The sequence below is a fragment of the Drosophila ficusphila genome, unplaced genomic scaffold (genome assembly GCF_018152265.1).
Source record: "Drosophila ficusphila isolate 14025-0441.05 unplaced genomic scaffold, ASM1815226v1 contig_414, whole genome shotgun sequence".
Lineage (NCBI taxonomy): Eukaryota > Metazoa > Arthropoda > Insecta > Diptera > Drosophilidae > Drosophila > Drosophila ficusphila.
The window spans coordinates 14,099,763-14,115,074 of NW_025064328.1; the positions used below are offsets into that span (position 1 = coordinate 14,099,763).

Below are 15,312 nucleotides of genomic sequence, written 5' to 3' on the forward strand. Positions count from 1 at the left end.
TCTGGTTCTTTTATTTCAATTTTATTGCAACTTTAAGCTTACTTCCGAATCGCGGGTTCAAATTATCAATTTACAAACTAGAGAAATGCAATCGCGGTACACGGTACTCGAACGGGCTGGGGGCCGTTCCCTCACATCCCGTTGTAGGCGGGGCCGCCGCCCCCCTCGGGCACCACCCAGTTGATGTTCTGCTTGGGGTCCTTGATATCACAGGTCTTGCAGTGGATGCAGTTCTGGGCGTTGATCTGCAGCTTCATGTTGCCGCCCTCCTCGTTGGGCACGTACTCGTAGACGCCGGCGGGGCAGAAGCGCTGCTCGGGTCCCTCGTACAGCGCCAGGTTGTGGTCGACGGGCACCCGGTCGTCCTTGAGCGTCAGATGGGCGGGCTGGTCGCCCTCGTGGTTCGTGCCCGTGAGCGCCACCGAGGAGAGCAGGTCGAACGAGATCTTGCCGTCGGGCTTGGGGTAAACGATGGGCTTGCTGGAGCTGGCCGGCTGCAGGCACTCGTGGTCCTGCGGCCCGTGCTTCAGGGTCCAGGGCTCGCGACCGCCCATGAAGATGGAGAAGCCACTGAGGACCAGACCGCCGTACAGGCCCAAGGGATTGTGGAACGAGGGGTGAACGTTGCGCACGTTGTAGAGGTCCTTCCACACAAAGGAGTCTTTGATTCTGGGGGGAAATGGTTCGGTTACTTGTATTTCCATCTACTGAGGACTCCTCACTTACTTCTCCGCATAGCTAGTGGGTTCCACGCCAGCCGTCGACTGCGTGCCCGCACTGATGGCCTCCAGCGCACTCTCGACCGCCAGCATGCCGCTCTTCATCGCGTAGTGGGAGCCCTTGATGCGGGGCACGTTCAGGAACCCGGCGCTGCAGCCCACCAGGCAGCCTCCCGGGAAGGAAAGCTTCTGCGGCAGACTCTGGAAGCCGCCCTCGTTGATGGCTCGCGCTCCGTAGGCGATGCGCGTGGCGCCCTCGAAGACGTGGCGCACTTTGGGGTGCGTCTTGAAGCGCTGGAACTCCTGGAAGGGACTGAGCCAGGGGTTCTTGTAGTTCAGGCCCACCACAAAGCCCACTGCGATGGTGGGAGTGGGTTCGTTCAGGTGGTACAAGAACGATCCCCCGTAGGTGAACCGGTCCAGGGGCCAGCCGATGGTGTGCTCCACCAAGCCGGGTCTGCAAGAGGGGATATTCGCGTGAGGAGATGATCGGTAGAGTATTGGGCACGACTACTCACTGGTGCTTCTCGGGGGCAATCTCCCAGACCTCCTTCAGTCCGATTCCGTAGGTCTGCGGCTCGCTGCCCTCGTTCAGGCCGAACTTCTGCGTGATCTGCTTGGTCAGGTGACCGCGGCATCCCTCGGCGAAGATGGTGGTCTTGGCGTGCAGCTCCATGCCGCGGGCAAAGGTGTCCTTCGGAGCCCCGCTCTTGGCGATGCCCACGTCGTTGGTGGCGATGCCCTTGACACTGCCGTCTTCGTGGAAGAGCACCTCGGAAGCGGCACAGCCGGGGTAGATCTCCACCCCCAAGGCCTCCGCCTGGTCGCCGAGCCACTTGACCAGGTGGCCCAGACGGACAACGTAGTTGCCGTGATTGTCCATGGGCCAGCCCTTGAAGACGGGGATCGAGATGCGGCCGGAGCCTGTGAGGAAGGAGAACGTGTCCTTGGTCACGGGGGTGTTCAGAGGAGCACCCTGCTCCTGCCAGTCGGGGATGAGTTCGTTCAGCGAGACGGGATCGATGACGGCGCCGGAGAGGATGTGGCCGCCCACCTCGGCGGACTTTTCCACCACACAGACTCGAATTTCCTACAGATGTCGAAGATAAAATGTGTGTGGTCGAGATGGACATGCAGAGGCCAACCCACCTGATCCTTTTCCGCAGCCAACTGCTTGGCCCTAATGGCGGCGGACATGCCGGCAGGCCCTCCGCCCACGATCACCAGGTCCACCTCCTCGATGCAGCGCTCCATGTCCACCTCCGCCCATCGGTCGTCCTTCTCGCGGGGATTCAACGTGTAGTGGGTGGTGATCCTCGGATACTTGGCCGCCTCCGAGATGCTGCGCACCAAGGAGGGCCTGAAGAGCCGCTGGACTGCGAGGAAACAGATTGCGGTTAATCTGCCGAGTTTGTGGGGCTAAGAGGTCTCCCCGCGTCTTTGCGGTTATGTAATGCCAGCCATTGGGATTCTGGGAACACTTACCTCTGTGCATTTTTAGCAGCGCCGACATCTTTTATTCCGTTCCCAGCTGATAACGGTTTAGAAGTGGGAAGAGTTTCAGGAACTCTTTAAAAACTCTTCCTAGATATGTAGATATGTATGCTGTTGTGTTTACTCTGATCCCAAACACAACACTAACAACAAGATCGGTGCAACAAGTTGGACTTTAGACCCGTCCGGCTGATGACGTAGCGCCTTCCAAAGTTCGTTGGCAATTAATACCGTTCGCAAAGAAGTTTTTTCGGATTGTGATTGCCAACTTAAAAAGCAAATAAACTGATAAATAAAATGGCAATATTAAAAGTGTTTGCTTTTGATTCTCAAGTAGCGGTTTTTATGCTACACAGCTGGGCGATAAGGAAATTGGCACTAAAAAAGGCCTTATAGCGTGGGCGCGAACCATCTTAAAAAAACGTTGTTGAGATTTTTGTCTCGAACAGAACCTGCTGCCTTTGCAGAGTTGACAAGCATTCAAAAGCCGTTACCATCCCAAATTAAAATTTACCCTGAAAAGTTGGTTTTTAAAAAAGTGGTGCTGGCCAAGATGGGGACGGCGGATGTCCTGCTCCGGTAGGTGACAAGCGAGGACGAGGCCTATATGAAACGCGGTGAAAAATTTAGCTGGGGAAGAAGGGTTGTCAATTAAATTTAAAACTTTATCAGTTTTATATATACATATTATGTATATAGAGAAGACAAAGGCAAACACAAATCATTCTGATAGTAAAAGTTATCGGTCAATTTTTTTTGGCCGTCCCATTGGTATAAAAAGCTGCACTTTCTTTTCGGTCCGACAGAAATCAAGTTAAATTGTAATGGATCTGCGTATATTCACACTTCTCTTTGCTTTATGCGGTTGGCTGCACATTCCAGAAGCAAATGCTGAAGAGGTAAAAAAATAAACAGTCGAAGTAAATGACTATCTCCTGCTAAAAAAGTATTAAATTTCAATAAAAAATATTTAGGTTGAGTCTAAGATTCGCTCACCAAGAATACGTGTTTTAAACATTTTATCAAATACTAATCTCATATTTTCTAGTGTTCTCTGCATCAAGTAATAAAGACGGGTGAAAAGTACGATATACGGACTCCCCTATATCCAGACTTCTACAGAACGCCACCTATTTGCAGGTGGCATGCACATGCACAGGGGTCAGATAACGTAATTGACCTCCAATGCTCAATTGATATTCCATTCGGGGTAAGTACTTTCCAAGCAGTATATTTCCAGAATCTTGATTTTTAATTCGTAAAAATCCTTGTTTAAGGGACCCAATTGCAGGTACAGTTACCTTATGGTGTTCGACGACAATTCTCCTGACTCTCCAATGGTTTTCTGTGGATTTTCTAAATACCATAGAATTAGAATGTCATCGAGATATGCCCATATAATATTTTCCGGGTTCGGAAAAATTTATTGTGAAGTAACGGCTGTGCGAGCTTCGACTCCTTCCGAAGAGACCTAAAGTCTAATACTTCCCTTCAAAATACAAGAGCATTAAAAACTAAAATGGGCTTTTTATTTCAGCCGCTTCTTTGTGTTATTTTTCTGACCAAATCCCGGCTAGCACATCCCCTCCCCAACGCCATGCATTTCTGACCTCGGAGTACAGTGGAGCAATCTTTATTTGGAACGTTTCACGCCTTCCGATGCGTTCAGATTATACTTATAAACGATATATATATAGATAAGAACTCCAAAGCGCAGTGAATTTTTAATCCAGCCCTCATTAAAAATTCATGGGTTCGGCGTTTGTCGGGAGTTCGAGTGGTGTGAGGGGCGAGGGAGTACGTATACGTATGTCAGTTACGATTAGTGGGATCCTTTGTCAACATCTATTTACAAGGAGGACCTTTCAGGGAGCACCGCTCACTGGCCGAAGAACTGCTCCTGCTCCTGCTCCTGCTCCTGCTCCGCGCTGCCCTCGTCCACGGAGCTCGCCTGCTCGCCGCTCTTCGCCTGCTGCTCCTGCTGCTCCTGCTTCTTGAACAGCTCCGACATGGCCTTGTCCACGGGACTCCGCTCGCCCGGCTGGCCCGCCTTGGTCTGGTTGGACTCGGGCTGCGCCGGCTTCACGCTCTTGCCGAAGCGAATGAAGTTCGCGTCCATCTTTCCGGAGCGCACGAAGTCCTGCTGGGCGGAGCGGCCGAAGCGCATGAAGTTGTCGGGGCGGCCGAAGCGCATGAAGTCCTGCTTGGGGCTGCGGAGCTCCTCGTGAGGACTGCGTCCGAAGCGCATGAAGTTGTCCGCGCGCCCGAACCGCATGAAGTCCTCCGCCGGAGTGCGCCCGAACCTCATGAAGTCCTGCTTGGGATCCCTGCCAAACCGCATGAAGTCCTGCTTGGGATCCCTGCCAAACCTCATGAAGTCCTGCTTTGGATCCCTACCAAACCGCATGAAGTCCTGCTTGGGATCACGTCCGAATCTCATAAAGTCCTGCATGGGATCGCGACCGAATCGCATGAAATCCTCCTTTGGGTCCCTGCCAAACCTCATGAAGTCCTGTTTGGGATCCCTACCAAACCTCATGAAGTCCTGCTTGGGATCCCTGCCAAACCGCATAAAGTCCTGTTTGGGATCCCTGCCATAGCGATCCATGACGGACCGCTTGCCCACGCCCTCCAGCTCGGCGGAGCCACCGAAGCCCCCGAAGCCCCCGTCTGGCGGAAGGAGCTCCGCCTGCCGCTTGCCGAAGTGCATGAAGTTGTCCTGCAGGGACCTCCGCTTGGCCTCCAGCTCGGGGTCGAGCTTGTAGCGCGGCTTGCGGCCGTGCTTCTGGAAGCGCAGCACCAGGGCGTTCTTGGAGTAGTCGATGCCGATCACGGAGACGGGGTGCCGGAACTCCAGCTCCGCCTGCTCGTCCTGGTCGCCGGCGAGGAGGGCGTCCACCAGCTCGCTATCCTGGGGGGCGGGAGGCGCCCCGGAGTCCTGCAGGGAGTTGCCCCCGAAGGCGGGCGTCTCGATGATCTCGCTGTGGATGGCTGACTGCATCTGGTACAGCGCCAGCAGGAACATCAGCGCGATGCCCATCTGCAAGGAGAGGAGGAGCAGGGAAGGCGAAGTGAGCAATGGTGGGTGGTAATTACCTCTCGCGTTATCTACTGCAGCTCTTAATCACATTAAGGCTGTTCGTTTTACCCGGCGAAACAGTAGCCCCAACCAGGAGTCAGGACACTAGACTTCAGAGCAGAGTGTCCTGCTAATTAACCATCAGGATATTTATGGCCAGATCTGCTGGGCGGCGCGTAAAAAGTTAACCGGCCGCATTAAGGCCACCGCAAGGACAATGGCTCCCACTCCGCCCACTCAACCCACCTATGACGGGTTTACAGGCACTAACACTTGCTCGCCTCGGAAGGTGGGCGTGGCAGGGGGAGGGGGCGTTGATGTATGGTGTCCGGGCGACGACAGAGCAGCACCATTAGAGATGCAAATGATTATGGCTTTTGGATAAGGTGACGGCTCAGCCTGCGGAGCTGCCGAGCTGCGTCGCCTCGATGCGAGTGTGGCAGGTGCAACAGGTTGTGGGGCAGGGGGAAAGGGCTCCTCACAGCCGAAGTTGGACTTCAAACAAAGAAGCGGGGTCACCGAACACCTTTCCCTTTCAGCTTGTCAAACAGTAAGTACTATTTGCCTTCCCCATGTGGCCATAATATTCCCCCCTTCCTTTCCGCAGAACTTTGAAGAGCAGTTTGTGGTTGCAACAAAGTGCCAAGAGAAGAACAGCCAGTGGGGTTTCCACGGGTTTCCCAAGCCCCTCAATCAGCGGCCAATTAGCACTTCTGCCCAGTGCTCCGCTCGAAGAAATTAAAAACTTGGCCAGACAACTCGCGACGAAAAACTTGACCTCCAAGTCGGCGGCTGATGAGCGGACTTCGCAACGCGCGCATTAACATACTTTCGGCGGCAATCAGACTCGCATTCAGCCATTCAAGTGTCGGAGTGTCGGAGTGCTGGAGTGTTCAAATGCGGAGATGGCCCAGACGAACCGTCTGAAGATTTGCATACGCACTTCTCACCGTTTCCCAACCGACGGCAATCGCATTCGCATTCGCAGTTGCATTTGCAGTTGCAGCGAAAGATTGCAACAGGTTGGGACTCAAGGGTCCCATAAAGAGGAGACTGGTCGGAGGCGCTTAATTTATGGGCTCCAACCGGAGTTTCGCAAGGCGCCTGCTTCGCCAAAAAATATGACAGACAGCCTCTCCAGAGGCAAGGAGTCGGAGGAGTCAGAGGAGTCTGAGGAGTCAGTGGATTCAGCGGAGTTGGCGATGTGAAGTGCGCAGACAACAATTGCCAAACGTCTGATTGATTCGCGATGCCGAAATGTGCATTTATAATTCACGAGTGCCTGCCTGCCCAACTGCCTAACTGCCTGAACGACGCCTTCATAATTCTGGAGGTGGTATCGATGACACACTCGTTAATTCGCTTAGTCGGCGCGTGGAAGATGAAACCCGGCACTCGGGGCTAAACTGATTTGCATGGATTATGCGATACACCTGGTGGGGCAGGATGCCTTTGAAGTAGCTGGAGCTGCCTGGCAACTCCTGGCTGGCAGGATGGCAGGATGGCAGGATGTGTGGAGCACATTACCCGGGCGGCATTTAAATATCATTTGTCAGGCAGGAGCAGCCAGGCGGGAAAGCGGGACAGTGGGACACTCGGAGACAAATGATGGCGCGGCCATTTCAGCTGTCCGGTGTCGGCGATAAATCAAAAATTGCACACGCTTCGCTTTGCACTTCTTGAGCTTCAGCCGAGAGTGGAGAGTGCTGCCCCTCCTCCCCCCTCCCATCCTCACCTGTGCCACAACAGGTGCGAGTACGGATGCAAATGGAAATCTAGCTCTGCTCTGGGCCCCAAAAGTGCACTCATAAATATTTCAATTTGCCTTCATTAGCCGCAACGACTCCGACTTTTCCACGAGGCTGCTGGGTGCGGGGAAACTATTTGCCTACTTCCTGGTCGCATTTTCCCTACCCCAACTAATTTTCCGGGGGGCGAGAGTCGAAAAGTTGACAAATCCGAATTAGTTGCTCTCAGTTTGGCCGCACACTTTGGGCCAATTAAAAATTACTCCCATTCGAGGATTATGAAATCACATTTAATGTTGATATTTGAAGGGCAGCTGGGCGATAACTAAAAATAGTATAAGCTTTTTAAATACAGACACTAAACTCCCATAAGGAGATGTACTATAACAAGACTATTACTGCTTTTGCCTCATTATTTAAATCTCACAAATTAACGAATTTCTTAAAAGTGAAAGCCAAAACCTCTTACAATTTTATGAAACAAGATTTAAAAGCAAACTATTCCCTATTAAAAATGAAATGCATTAAAATAGCATTTTAGTCATTAACTTTGACTTGTAGGCCACCGATTCACTTCACCAATCCCACTTCGCACTAAATAGAATTAACATTCCCCGAATAGCTCGTGTTTGCTTCCTCAGAATTGGTAACTTTCGAGCACTTTGGATATCTAGATGGCCCTGCCTAGTTGATTGCTCAGCATTCGGGGATGCCTTTGAAGCCCCCTGTTCCAAAATCTCACCTTCTAAAGTTGTTCCTTGGCTGCGGTGGGCACTCGGAACTGGGATGGAGTCGGGAACGGGGATCCTGGTCGCACACACACTTGTTGCCCGGGCGAGTGAGTAACACTTCTGTGCGAGTGCCTGCCGAAACATCCTGTTTTATACGCTGTCCTTTGTGGGCCTCCAAGGAGGCTGCTGCTGCTGTTGTTGCTGCTGCTGTTGCTGTTGCTGTTGCTGCTGTTGCTGTTGCTGTTGCTGTTGCTGCTGCTACTGTTGCTGCTGCTGCTGCCGTTGAGGTGTCGTGTGGGCGCGAGCAACAAGTGCTGCGGCAACATGTTGCAGAGGACTCTCGCTGGAACGGGACTCGGGGCTCGGAGTTCGCCGGCTTTGTTGCCACTGCACTTTTTCAGCACTTAGGCGCTATTCCGCGGCAGATTAGCGGCTGCATAGTCACTGTCACAACAATAAACCCTGACATTGTCCGGTTGTCTGTCTCTGGTCAGCCGTGATATGTTTGTTTCGCCTGTCAGCGGCTGTCAGTGGGACAAAGGCCGAAAGCAGCCGCATTCAAGCTGGCTTATTAGCCAGCAGCCAGGAGCGGCAACAATGACGTAGCAACATTTCGTCGCCAGCCTGCTGGCCACTCGAGCCCAAATTGTATGCAAATCGCCCACAATTGTTATGTTACGCCCACTTTTAAGGGGCGCGGAGGGGAGCGGAGGGGCCATCCTGGCCGGGCACGTCCAATTAGCCCGCCAGCCAGCCAGCCATCCAGCTAGCCAGCGGATCGACTACGTGTCCGTATGCGTTATAATTTGCCCTTGCCGTCGCGGCGTTTATGGCGCTTTATGGCCCTGTAACCTGTAACGGGATACATTGTGGCGCCTCTGGCACCCACATACCATCTTCCCATCATCTGGATCCATCCACCCCCAGGGCCACCCCCATCCCATCTTTTGGGTGGGGCTGCGAAACTGTTTCAAAGACGGAAGTCTGTAATTACGGCCCGCAAAGGCCGAAGTTTCGGAGAGCCGTCTATCAATGGCTTTTGGCCACCTCGCATGACTTGGCAGAAATGGGTTTGTTGGGCAGGTCCATTGTCATTGTGTCACTGCGTCACTGCGTCACTCCAAGATCGCATAAAACAAACACCAGCTCGCTCGATAGATAACCAGGTCTGCGGATGGCTCATTTGCATAGGAGGCTGGCTGGCAAAGCGAACTGAACTGAACTGGAATCCGAAGTAGAGATGAGTCGAGAGTAGCTCAAGTTCAAGCACGGCTCCGCGCTTGGGTTTCTTGACCAGGCCAAGTCGTGTGCCAGTCCCCCAGTTTAAAAATAGAGCAGCTCCGCCGTCCACGTGGCTGTGGGATCTGTAAAGTCCGTCTCGAAAACTTTGTTAATAAGGCATTTGCATTCTAGTTCCTCTTCGAATTTGAATAAACTAAAGAAGCTCTGAAAGGTGTGTAAGCAAAGCTGACAGAATGGACTCCAAATATTATGGTTATCCGAATTTAAATCATTACGGCATAGGGTTTTTTATTTCTAAACATTATTACTCCATCTAAAAACCATTTGCTATGGCTTTTGTGTGACAAGAACACAAATCTAAAGGCGTGAAATACCTTTTGATACAGTAAATATAATATATATGATAAAAGAGAGCGCCTAATGCAAGGTGACCTGAGGTCAGCTTCGCTGATGCCCCTCCGAATGCTTCTCTTGGCCACTTTGATTAGCCCGATTAGCTGCAGCCCTGGCAGAAATCAGAAATCAGAAATCAGAGCCAATAAGCAGATGCTGAGCTTTGTTTCGATGTCAATGCCATTGCCAATTTGCGGCTACCTCTCTTTCAGCTGCTTTGAGCTTCTTTTGCATCTCGTTTTCTGCCTCGCTTTTGGCCCGCGTTTTGGCCAACAACTGTAACCGAGCAGGTCCGCCTAATTAATGGCCAGCGCAATGGGGATTTATGTGTGCCATAAAGCCAGCTCAGCCGCTTTCCGCCGATCCACCCTCCGATGCGGTTCGCTGGCATTAATGGTCGAGCCACGCCGATTTCCCTAAGCGGACCCCACTGCGTATGCGCAACGCAACGCGGTGCTGGCCTGAAAATTGAATTGTTTAGCCGGGCCAAATTGCATCACGTTCTAAGTGCACTGGCTCCGAGATTAAGTGGTGATCGTTGCTCACCCAGATGAATTTGTATGGTAACTCCGTTAAGCAACTAGACTTCAGTTCTTGAGTTGTAAGCCTACGCAGAAACTATTAATTGATTTAGTTAAATAAAGTAAGGCGTCAGTGCCCAGCAGTTTAACCCCAGACGAATGGAGTTAGGGGGCTGAGTGGGGTTAAGGGGACTGGAAGGGGTCGAGGGGAAGCCCCCCTTCCGGGGTTTTGAGCCCCTGCTTGAGTCTCTCTCGCATTCGGTTACGTCTGCGTGCAGAGAAAGAAAAAGTGTACTTGTTTCTACCTAGGAAAAAGCTACAAGCGCAAGAATTACTAACTAAACTCATTCAGATTAAAATCATACGGAGAATGGGATGAAAGTGCATACGCAATTCCGGCGAGATTTAAGACCAAGTTGTGATGCAACGAAAAGAAATTAAGTTCAATCCCTATCACACATTGGATGCAATAATAGCGTAAAAATGTTAATTCCTCTTTGACCTGTCACGAACCTGTTTCTCTCTGTGTGCCAGCTCGGAAAGCAGCTACCAGATCTCGGATCTGAGTATCCGAGTCCGCAGCTGTGTGTGCGCCAAACTAGTAGATGCGATACATAGTTTGGCCCAAAGTTGTTTTCGTTTTATTTTCTATTAGGTTGGCTGGGAGTGCGAGGCGCTTTTCGCGATCAGTTTGTGTTTAGCATTCGGCGAGCGCGGGTCAACAGTATCTGAATCCGAATCCGAATCCGAATCCATCTGAGTATCTTTCTAAAAGGGTCTGCCAGCGTTGATAAGTGAAGGTGCGAAGCAGTAGTCAAAATCGAAGACGTTCCAGTGGCTCTAATGCAATTAGCATGCGAATCAAACTCGTTAACAAAGGCCAAGGCGAATATCCGAAGATATTCATGGGGTTCAGTTAAGAAGACCTGGCCGTAAAGTGTTCGAATAAGTTTCCCAACCACTGTATGTACCCACCATCAGCTTCGTGACTTCGTCCAGCTGCTGCGACTCCTTGATTTTATTATCGCATTGTTGACATCTCTGCCTGCTCCAAACTGGTTGGCTGTCCCCAGCGGAGAAGCGGAAAAGCTGCTCATGCAAACGGACCCAGGAGCAGCAGGCGCTGCTCTTTTCGGCTGTTTTTTTCCAAATGGGGAAACTGCCAAGTGCCAGCCATCAGCCACCTGGACACTGGCAGTTCTCCCAAGCAAGTGCCGCTGTCGTCGGGCCTGCCGCTGATTGCAGATCAAATGCTGGGAACGTTGGCCAGATTCCCATGACCGGCGCAAGGGGCGGCTATCCGGAATCGCTTGCTTCCCGAGCGATTTAGATGCCAACTCGATTGCCCACGGAGCAGATCTAAACTGCGGTAATTGCCGCTCGAGTGTGGCAGAGCGGAGCTGGCCGAGATTAGCGGGTCAGCGGTTCAGCGGGCCGAGTGTGGCAAGCCTGCCCTTTCCACTTTCGAAACTCACGTTCGCCGCCTCAGTTTTGGCACTCGTATCAGCAATGAACCGCGCTCCATGGCTGCGATCTTGGCCGCAGGCTGGCCATTCTAGGCCCAATGCTAAAGCCATTAGCGCGATTAACTGGGGCCCAGACACGCGGAGCCGCCATAAAACCAGAGCTTTTATCGCCGCGCTTGGTCGTTCGGCTTTTTTATACCCTCGCAGTGGGATAACCACTCTGGTTGGGTTTGGCAAGGCCACGCTACAAAGTATAAGAGTATATGGTATACCCCTGACCAGCATCATCTAGGCTATAGATCTGGCATCGGAATTATCTAGACTCATATGTAAATAACTTTCTTTTTTGAAAACCACTTATAGGTAGTCCAAGGTTAAGCACTTCTAGTTAATGTGCTGTCCGATTAACTTTAAACGGTGTTCATGCGCAAGGGTGTGTAATCTTCGAGCAGCTGCAGTCTGCCAAGACCCACTTGTCACCCCAACCCCAGCTTAGAGGGGCTGTGCTCCGCCAGCCAGAAGATTACAGGTTGCCCGCCTTGTTAGCCGGGTCCAAGTCCGCGCGTCTAATAACCAGGTTCGCGATGTGCCGAATGCGGGTCAATGTGTCAGCGGATGAAGGACACAAGGTGCTCGGGTATCGGGGATAGGGGATCGGGGCTCTGGACACGCTCCACCACCCAGCGCCACCGGAGAGCCCGTGGTGCGAGTCGCGGGGCATGCGACTGGGACACGGTGTGGCAATCTCTTAATTGGTGCCGTAACGCCGAATCGGTGTCGCTCCGCTTGCCCACTCGATGGCCACCGCGTTGACACTCAGCCGGCCAGCCAGCCAGCCAGTTATGTGGCCAGTCAGCCAAACGTGGCCTAATCTGCAATTGCCGCTCCGCCGGCCAACTGGTTGGTTGCCTCATAACCGCCTTTACGACCAAGATCAAATGAAATTAAAAGTGCACTTGGCGGCGACATTCGTTATGTGCTCACCGCTCCAAAAGTGACCGAAGAAATCCCCAACAATGTCAGCGCGACTTTTGGAGATCATGTTTCTCTGATAAAATGACAGTTATCACTGAGAGTTGTTTTACCGAGGAACCACTTTAAACCACTTACAGATCAAATGGAGTTTTAAGGGGATACCAAAAATCTACTCTAGTTTACACTTGGGAAACATTTCCATAAGAATAGATTATAGAACGCCATTACAATCCGACCTTTTCAACTAAAGCAAATTAGTTATAAGAAGATAATATCAGCTTATTAAGACCTGCACTATAAAACCCATGTTCAATGATTAGTAAACAACAATTACTAAATTAACTCACCCCTCACCCCTTCCACCTGCATTCAGCTATCCGAGATGACCGCCAAGCCGAAGTTCGTGTACGAGAAGGACGACCTGGGAACCATCGGGGAGGTGGACGAGGGCGAGGTGGACCGCATCGCGGAGTGCTTCAAGGGACGCAGCCTGTTCATCACGGGAGGCACTGGCTTCCTGGGCAAGGTCCTGGTCGAGAAGCTGCTGCGGTGAGTGGGCGGAGTGGGGGAGACTAAGCGGAGCGAGGGGGCGGGGCAGCTCTTCCGTACGTGGCCCCATTAATCCCAATTTCCGCCACGGCTTATGCAATATTATTAATTCCTGCAGGTCGTGCGGCGGCCTCAAGCGCATTTATCTGCTCATCCGGCCCAAGAAGGGCAGGGATCCGCAGGAGCGCATCAAGGATATTTTCCAGAACGTGGTAAGCAGGGCGGGAGTTATGGAAGCAATGAGAATTCATAGCCGAGTCAACGGATTAATCAAATTACGTGTTGTTCGCTCTGTGCGCAGCTGTTCGACCAGGTGAAGCAGCTCCGCGGCGAGGAGCACATCCTGCAGCAGGTGGTGGCCATTGCCGGCGACGTCCTCTCGCCCGGACTGGGCATCTCCGAGGAGGATCTGGAGACGCTGCGGCAGGAGGTGTCCATCGTTTACCATTGTGCAGCCACAGTGCGGTAAGCGCAATCCCTTTCATCCCTTATGATTACCCAAGGATACGACAGATTGCAAAATATAGATTATATCTTCCAGAACTATAACCCCATAGGAATCTCGCTTCCAAGGGTTTATGGTTTAATTCGTGAAAAAGGATGCATTTTCAAACAGTTAGGCATTGTAAAGTGAATGGTGCTTTCCCCTCTTCTCCAGCTTTGACGAACCGCTCCGGAACGCCGTGTTCATGAACACACGCGGCACCAAGTACATGCTGGAGCTGGCCCAGACCCTGCGGCACCTGGACTTCTTCGCCTACTGCTCGACGGCCTACTGCCACCTGCACGTGAAGACGCTCTACGAGAAGCCCTACGACCCGCCGGCAGACCCGCACAAGGTGATGCAGGCCTGCGAGTGGCTGACGGACGACGAGGTGGCCACCATCGAGCGCAAGGTGCTGGGCAACATCCCCAACACGTACGCCTACACCAAGTCGTTGGCCGAAGCCCTGGTGGTGGAGAAGTTCGACGAGCTGCCGGCGGTGATCCTGCGGCCCTCGATCGTGATCCCCATCTGGAAGGAGCCCATTCCCGGCTGGACGGACAACATCAACGGCCCCACCGGGCTGCTCATCGGAGCCGGCAAGGGCGTGATCCGCACCATGTACTGCAACTCTTCGGGCTACGGCGACTTCCTGCCCGTGGACGTGGCCGTCAACGGGATCCTGGTGGCCAGCTGGCGCAACATCACCGCGGGCACGGACACCACCAACCGGGTGGCGCACATGACCTCCTCGAACGACATCAAGGTCTCCTGGGCGGAGATCATCGAGCTGGGGCGCTGGGTGATCGAGAACAAGGTGCCGCTGAACGGCGTGGCCTGGTACCCGGGCGGCTCCATGAAGTCCAACTACTGGGTGCACTTCGTCTGCATGGTGCTCTTCCAGTGGCTGCCGGCCCTCTTCGTGGACGGTCTGCTCTGGCTGCTGCGCTACCCGCCGGTCCTGTGCCGCGTCCAGAACCGTATCTACAAGGGCTTCGAGGTGTTCGAGTACTACGCGAACAACGTCTGGAACTTCGACAACTCGGAGGCGGTGAAGCTGCGCAAGCTGATGAACAACCGGGAGCGGCGCACCTACGTCATCGAGAAGATCGAGCTGGACCTCATCGACTACTTCACCAACTGCGTCCTCTGCGCCCGCCGCCTGATCCTGAAGGAGTCGGACGAGTCCATTCCGGCGGCCAGGAGGCACATGAAGGTGTAAGTACAACCCTGGTCAGCTTTGTTAAAACCCCTCTGAACACGATCTCTTCTCCGCAGGATGTGGGTGGTGGACAAGGTCTACAAGGGCCTCTGGATATTCGGCATTCTCTACATGCTCTACAGGTGCTTCTTCGCCGGCTGAGTCCTCTTTGAGGCGACGCCTAGTTAAGTGCTGGAGACCAAATGACGTGCCCTGTCCCAAGCCGTAGTTGTTATGTTTTCCTTAGGAATTAAGTCTTCTAGTTTTAGGCGGTTCTGTTGAATAGAAACGTTGTTCACTTGTTTTGAATGGCAGCGAATAAATCATTGGTTTATGTAATGTGACAGTTTTTTATAGAGGCAGAGGCGTGATGAACCCATGCACACTCAATTGGAATAGGCAACGAGGAAAGGATATATTTGATTTACGCGGTAACTAATAAAGTATGACCATATTTGTTAAATTTGAATTTATTTCAACATGTACTGAAGGCCTATCTAGCTTGCTCGAATGCCTATCGGTAATCGATAATAACAGTGTGGTGGGGACGTACCGGTCGGTGGATAACAGGAGTCAGAAAATCGTTACAATCGTTCGACAAACCGATGTTATTGCAGCCCTAGCGGAAATAGAGTTGTTGAATTTATATCGTATCTACAACATATTCTTGTCCAAAAACATATCAAAATGATATTTGGCTCATCACTTAA

The 15,312-nt window shown here is 52.3% G+C and overlaps 3 protein-coding genes and 1 long non-coding RNA gene across 5 annotated transcripts; 2 read left to right on the forward strand and 2 right to left on the reverse strand.

Annotated features, from left to right (window-relative positions):
- On the reverse strand, nt 1–2,601 carry LOC108090730 (electron transfer flavoprotein-ubiquinone oxidoreductase, mitochondrial). Its single transcript, XM_017189544.2, has 5 exons — nt 2,205–2,601; nt 1,869–2,095; nt 1,238–1,809; nt 727–1,176; nt 1–669 (listed from the first exon to the last, which is right to left on the reverse strand). The coding sequence occupies exons 1-5, from the start codon at nt 2,230–2,232 to the stop codon at nt 132–134; spliced, it is 1,815 nt and encodes a 604-aa protein (XP_017045033.1). The 5' UTR covers nt 2,233–2,601; the 3' UTR covers nt 1–131.
- Nucleotides 2,602–2,951: 350 nt separating this feature from the next.
- LOC108090684 lies at nt 2,952–3,733 on the forward strand. Its single transcript, XR_001771360.2, has 3 exons — nt 2,952–3,112; nt 3,262–3,423; nt 3,491–3,733. It is a non-coding gene; the product is annotated as an uncharacterized LOC108090684 (long non-coding RNA).
- A 97-nt stretch (nt 3,734–3,830) lies between these two features.
- On the reverse strand, nt 3,831–10,554 carry LOC108090916 (FMRFamide-related peptides). Of its 2 annotated transcripts, none has more exons than XM_017189840.1 (2): nt 10,441–10,554; nt 3,831–5,253 (listed from the first exon to the last, which is right to left on the reverse strand). In XM_017189840.1, exon 2 carries the CDS (start codon nt 5,251–5,253, stop codon nt 4,093–4,095), a length of 1,161 nt encoding a protein of 386 aa, XP_017045329.1. In that variant the 5' UTR covers nt 10,441–10,554; the 3' UTR covers nt 3,831–4,092. The 2 variants fall into 2 exon arrangements, with proteins under 2 accessions (XP_017045329.1, XP_017045328.1); XM_017189839.2 differs by lacking the exon at nt 10,441–10,554 and adding an exon at nt 7,783–9,244.
- Nucleotides 10,555–10,607: 53 nt separating this feature from the next.
- On the forward strand, nt 10,608–14,941 carry LOC108090915 (putative fatty acyl-CoA reductase CG5065). The gene is made up of 6 exons (XM_017189838.1): nt 10,608–10,727; nt 12,742–12,917; nt 13,036–13,129; nt 13,219–13,382; nt 13,576–14,619; nt 14,680–14,941. The coding sequence occupies exons 2-6, from the start codon at nt 12,751–12,753 to the stop codon at nt 14,762–14,764; spliced, it is 1,554 nt and encodes a 517-aa protein (XP_017045327.1). The 5' UTR covers nt 10,608–10,727; nt 12,742–12,750; the 3' UTR covers nt 14,765–14,941.
- Nucleotides 14,942–15,312: the final 371 nt, after the last annotated feature.

Excerpts from the sequence above, each read along its gene's own strand:
- LOC108090916 (XM_017189840.1), bottom strand. The coding sequence starts at position 5,253 with ATGGGCATCGCGCTGATGTTCCTGCTGGCGCTGTACCAGATGCAGTCA.
- LOC108090915 (XM_017189838.1), top strand. The coding sequence starts at position 12,751 with ATGACCGCCAAGCCGAAGTTCGTGTACGAGAAGGACGACCTGGGAACC. Across the intron at positions 13,130-13,218 it reads AGGATATTTTCCAGAACGTG|CTGTTCGACCAGGTGAAGCA; the intron begins GTAAGCAGGGCG and ends CTCTGTGCGCAG. Across the intron at positions 13,383-13,575 it reads CATTGTGCAGCCACAGTGCG|CTTTGACGAACCGCTCCGGA; the intron begins GTAAGCGCAATC and ends CCTCTTCTCCAG.
- LOC108090730 (XM_017189544.2), bottom strand. The coding sequence starts at position 2,232 with ATGTCGGCGCTGCTAAAAATGCACAGAG. Across the intron at positions 2,096-2,204 it reads GCTGCTAAAAATGCACAGAG|TCCAGCGGCTCTTCAGGCCC; the intron begins GTAAGTGTTCCC and ends GTTTCCTCGCAG. Across the intron at positions 1,810-1,868 it reads TGGCTGCGGAAAAGGATCAG|GAAATTCGAGTCTGTGTGGT; the intron begins GTGGGTTGGCCT and ends CGACATCTGTAG.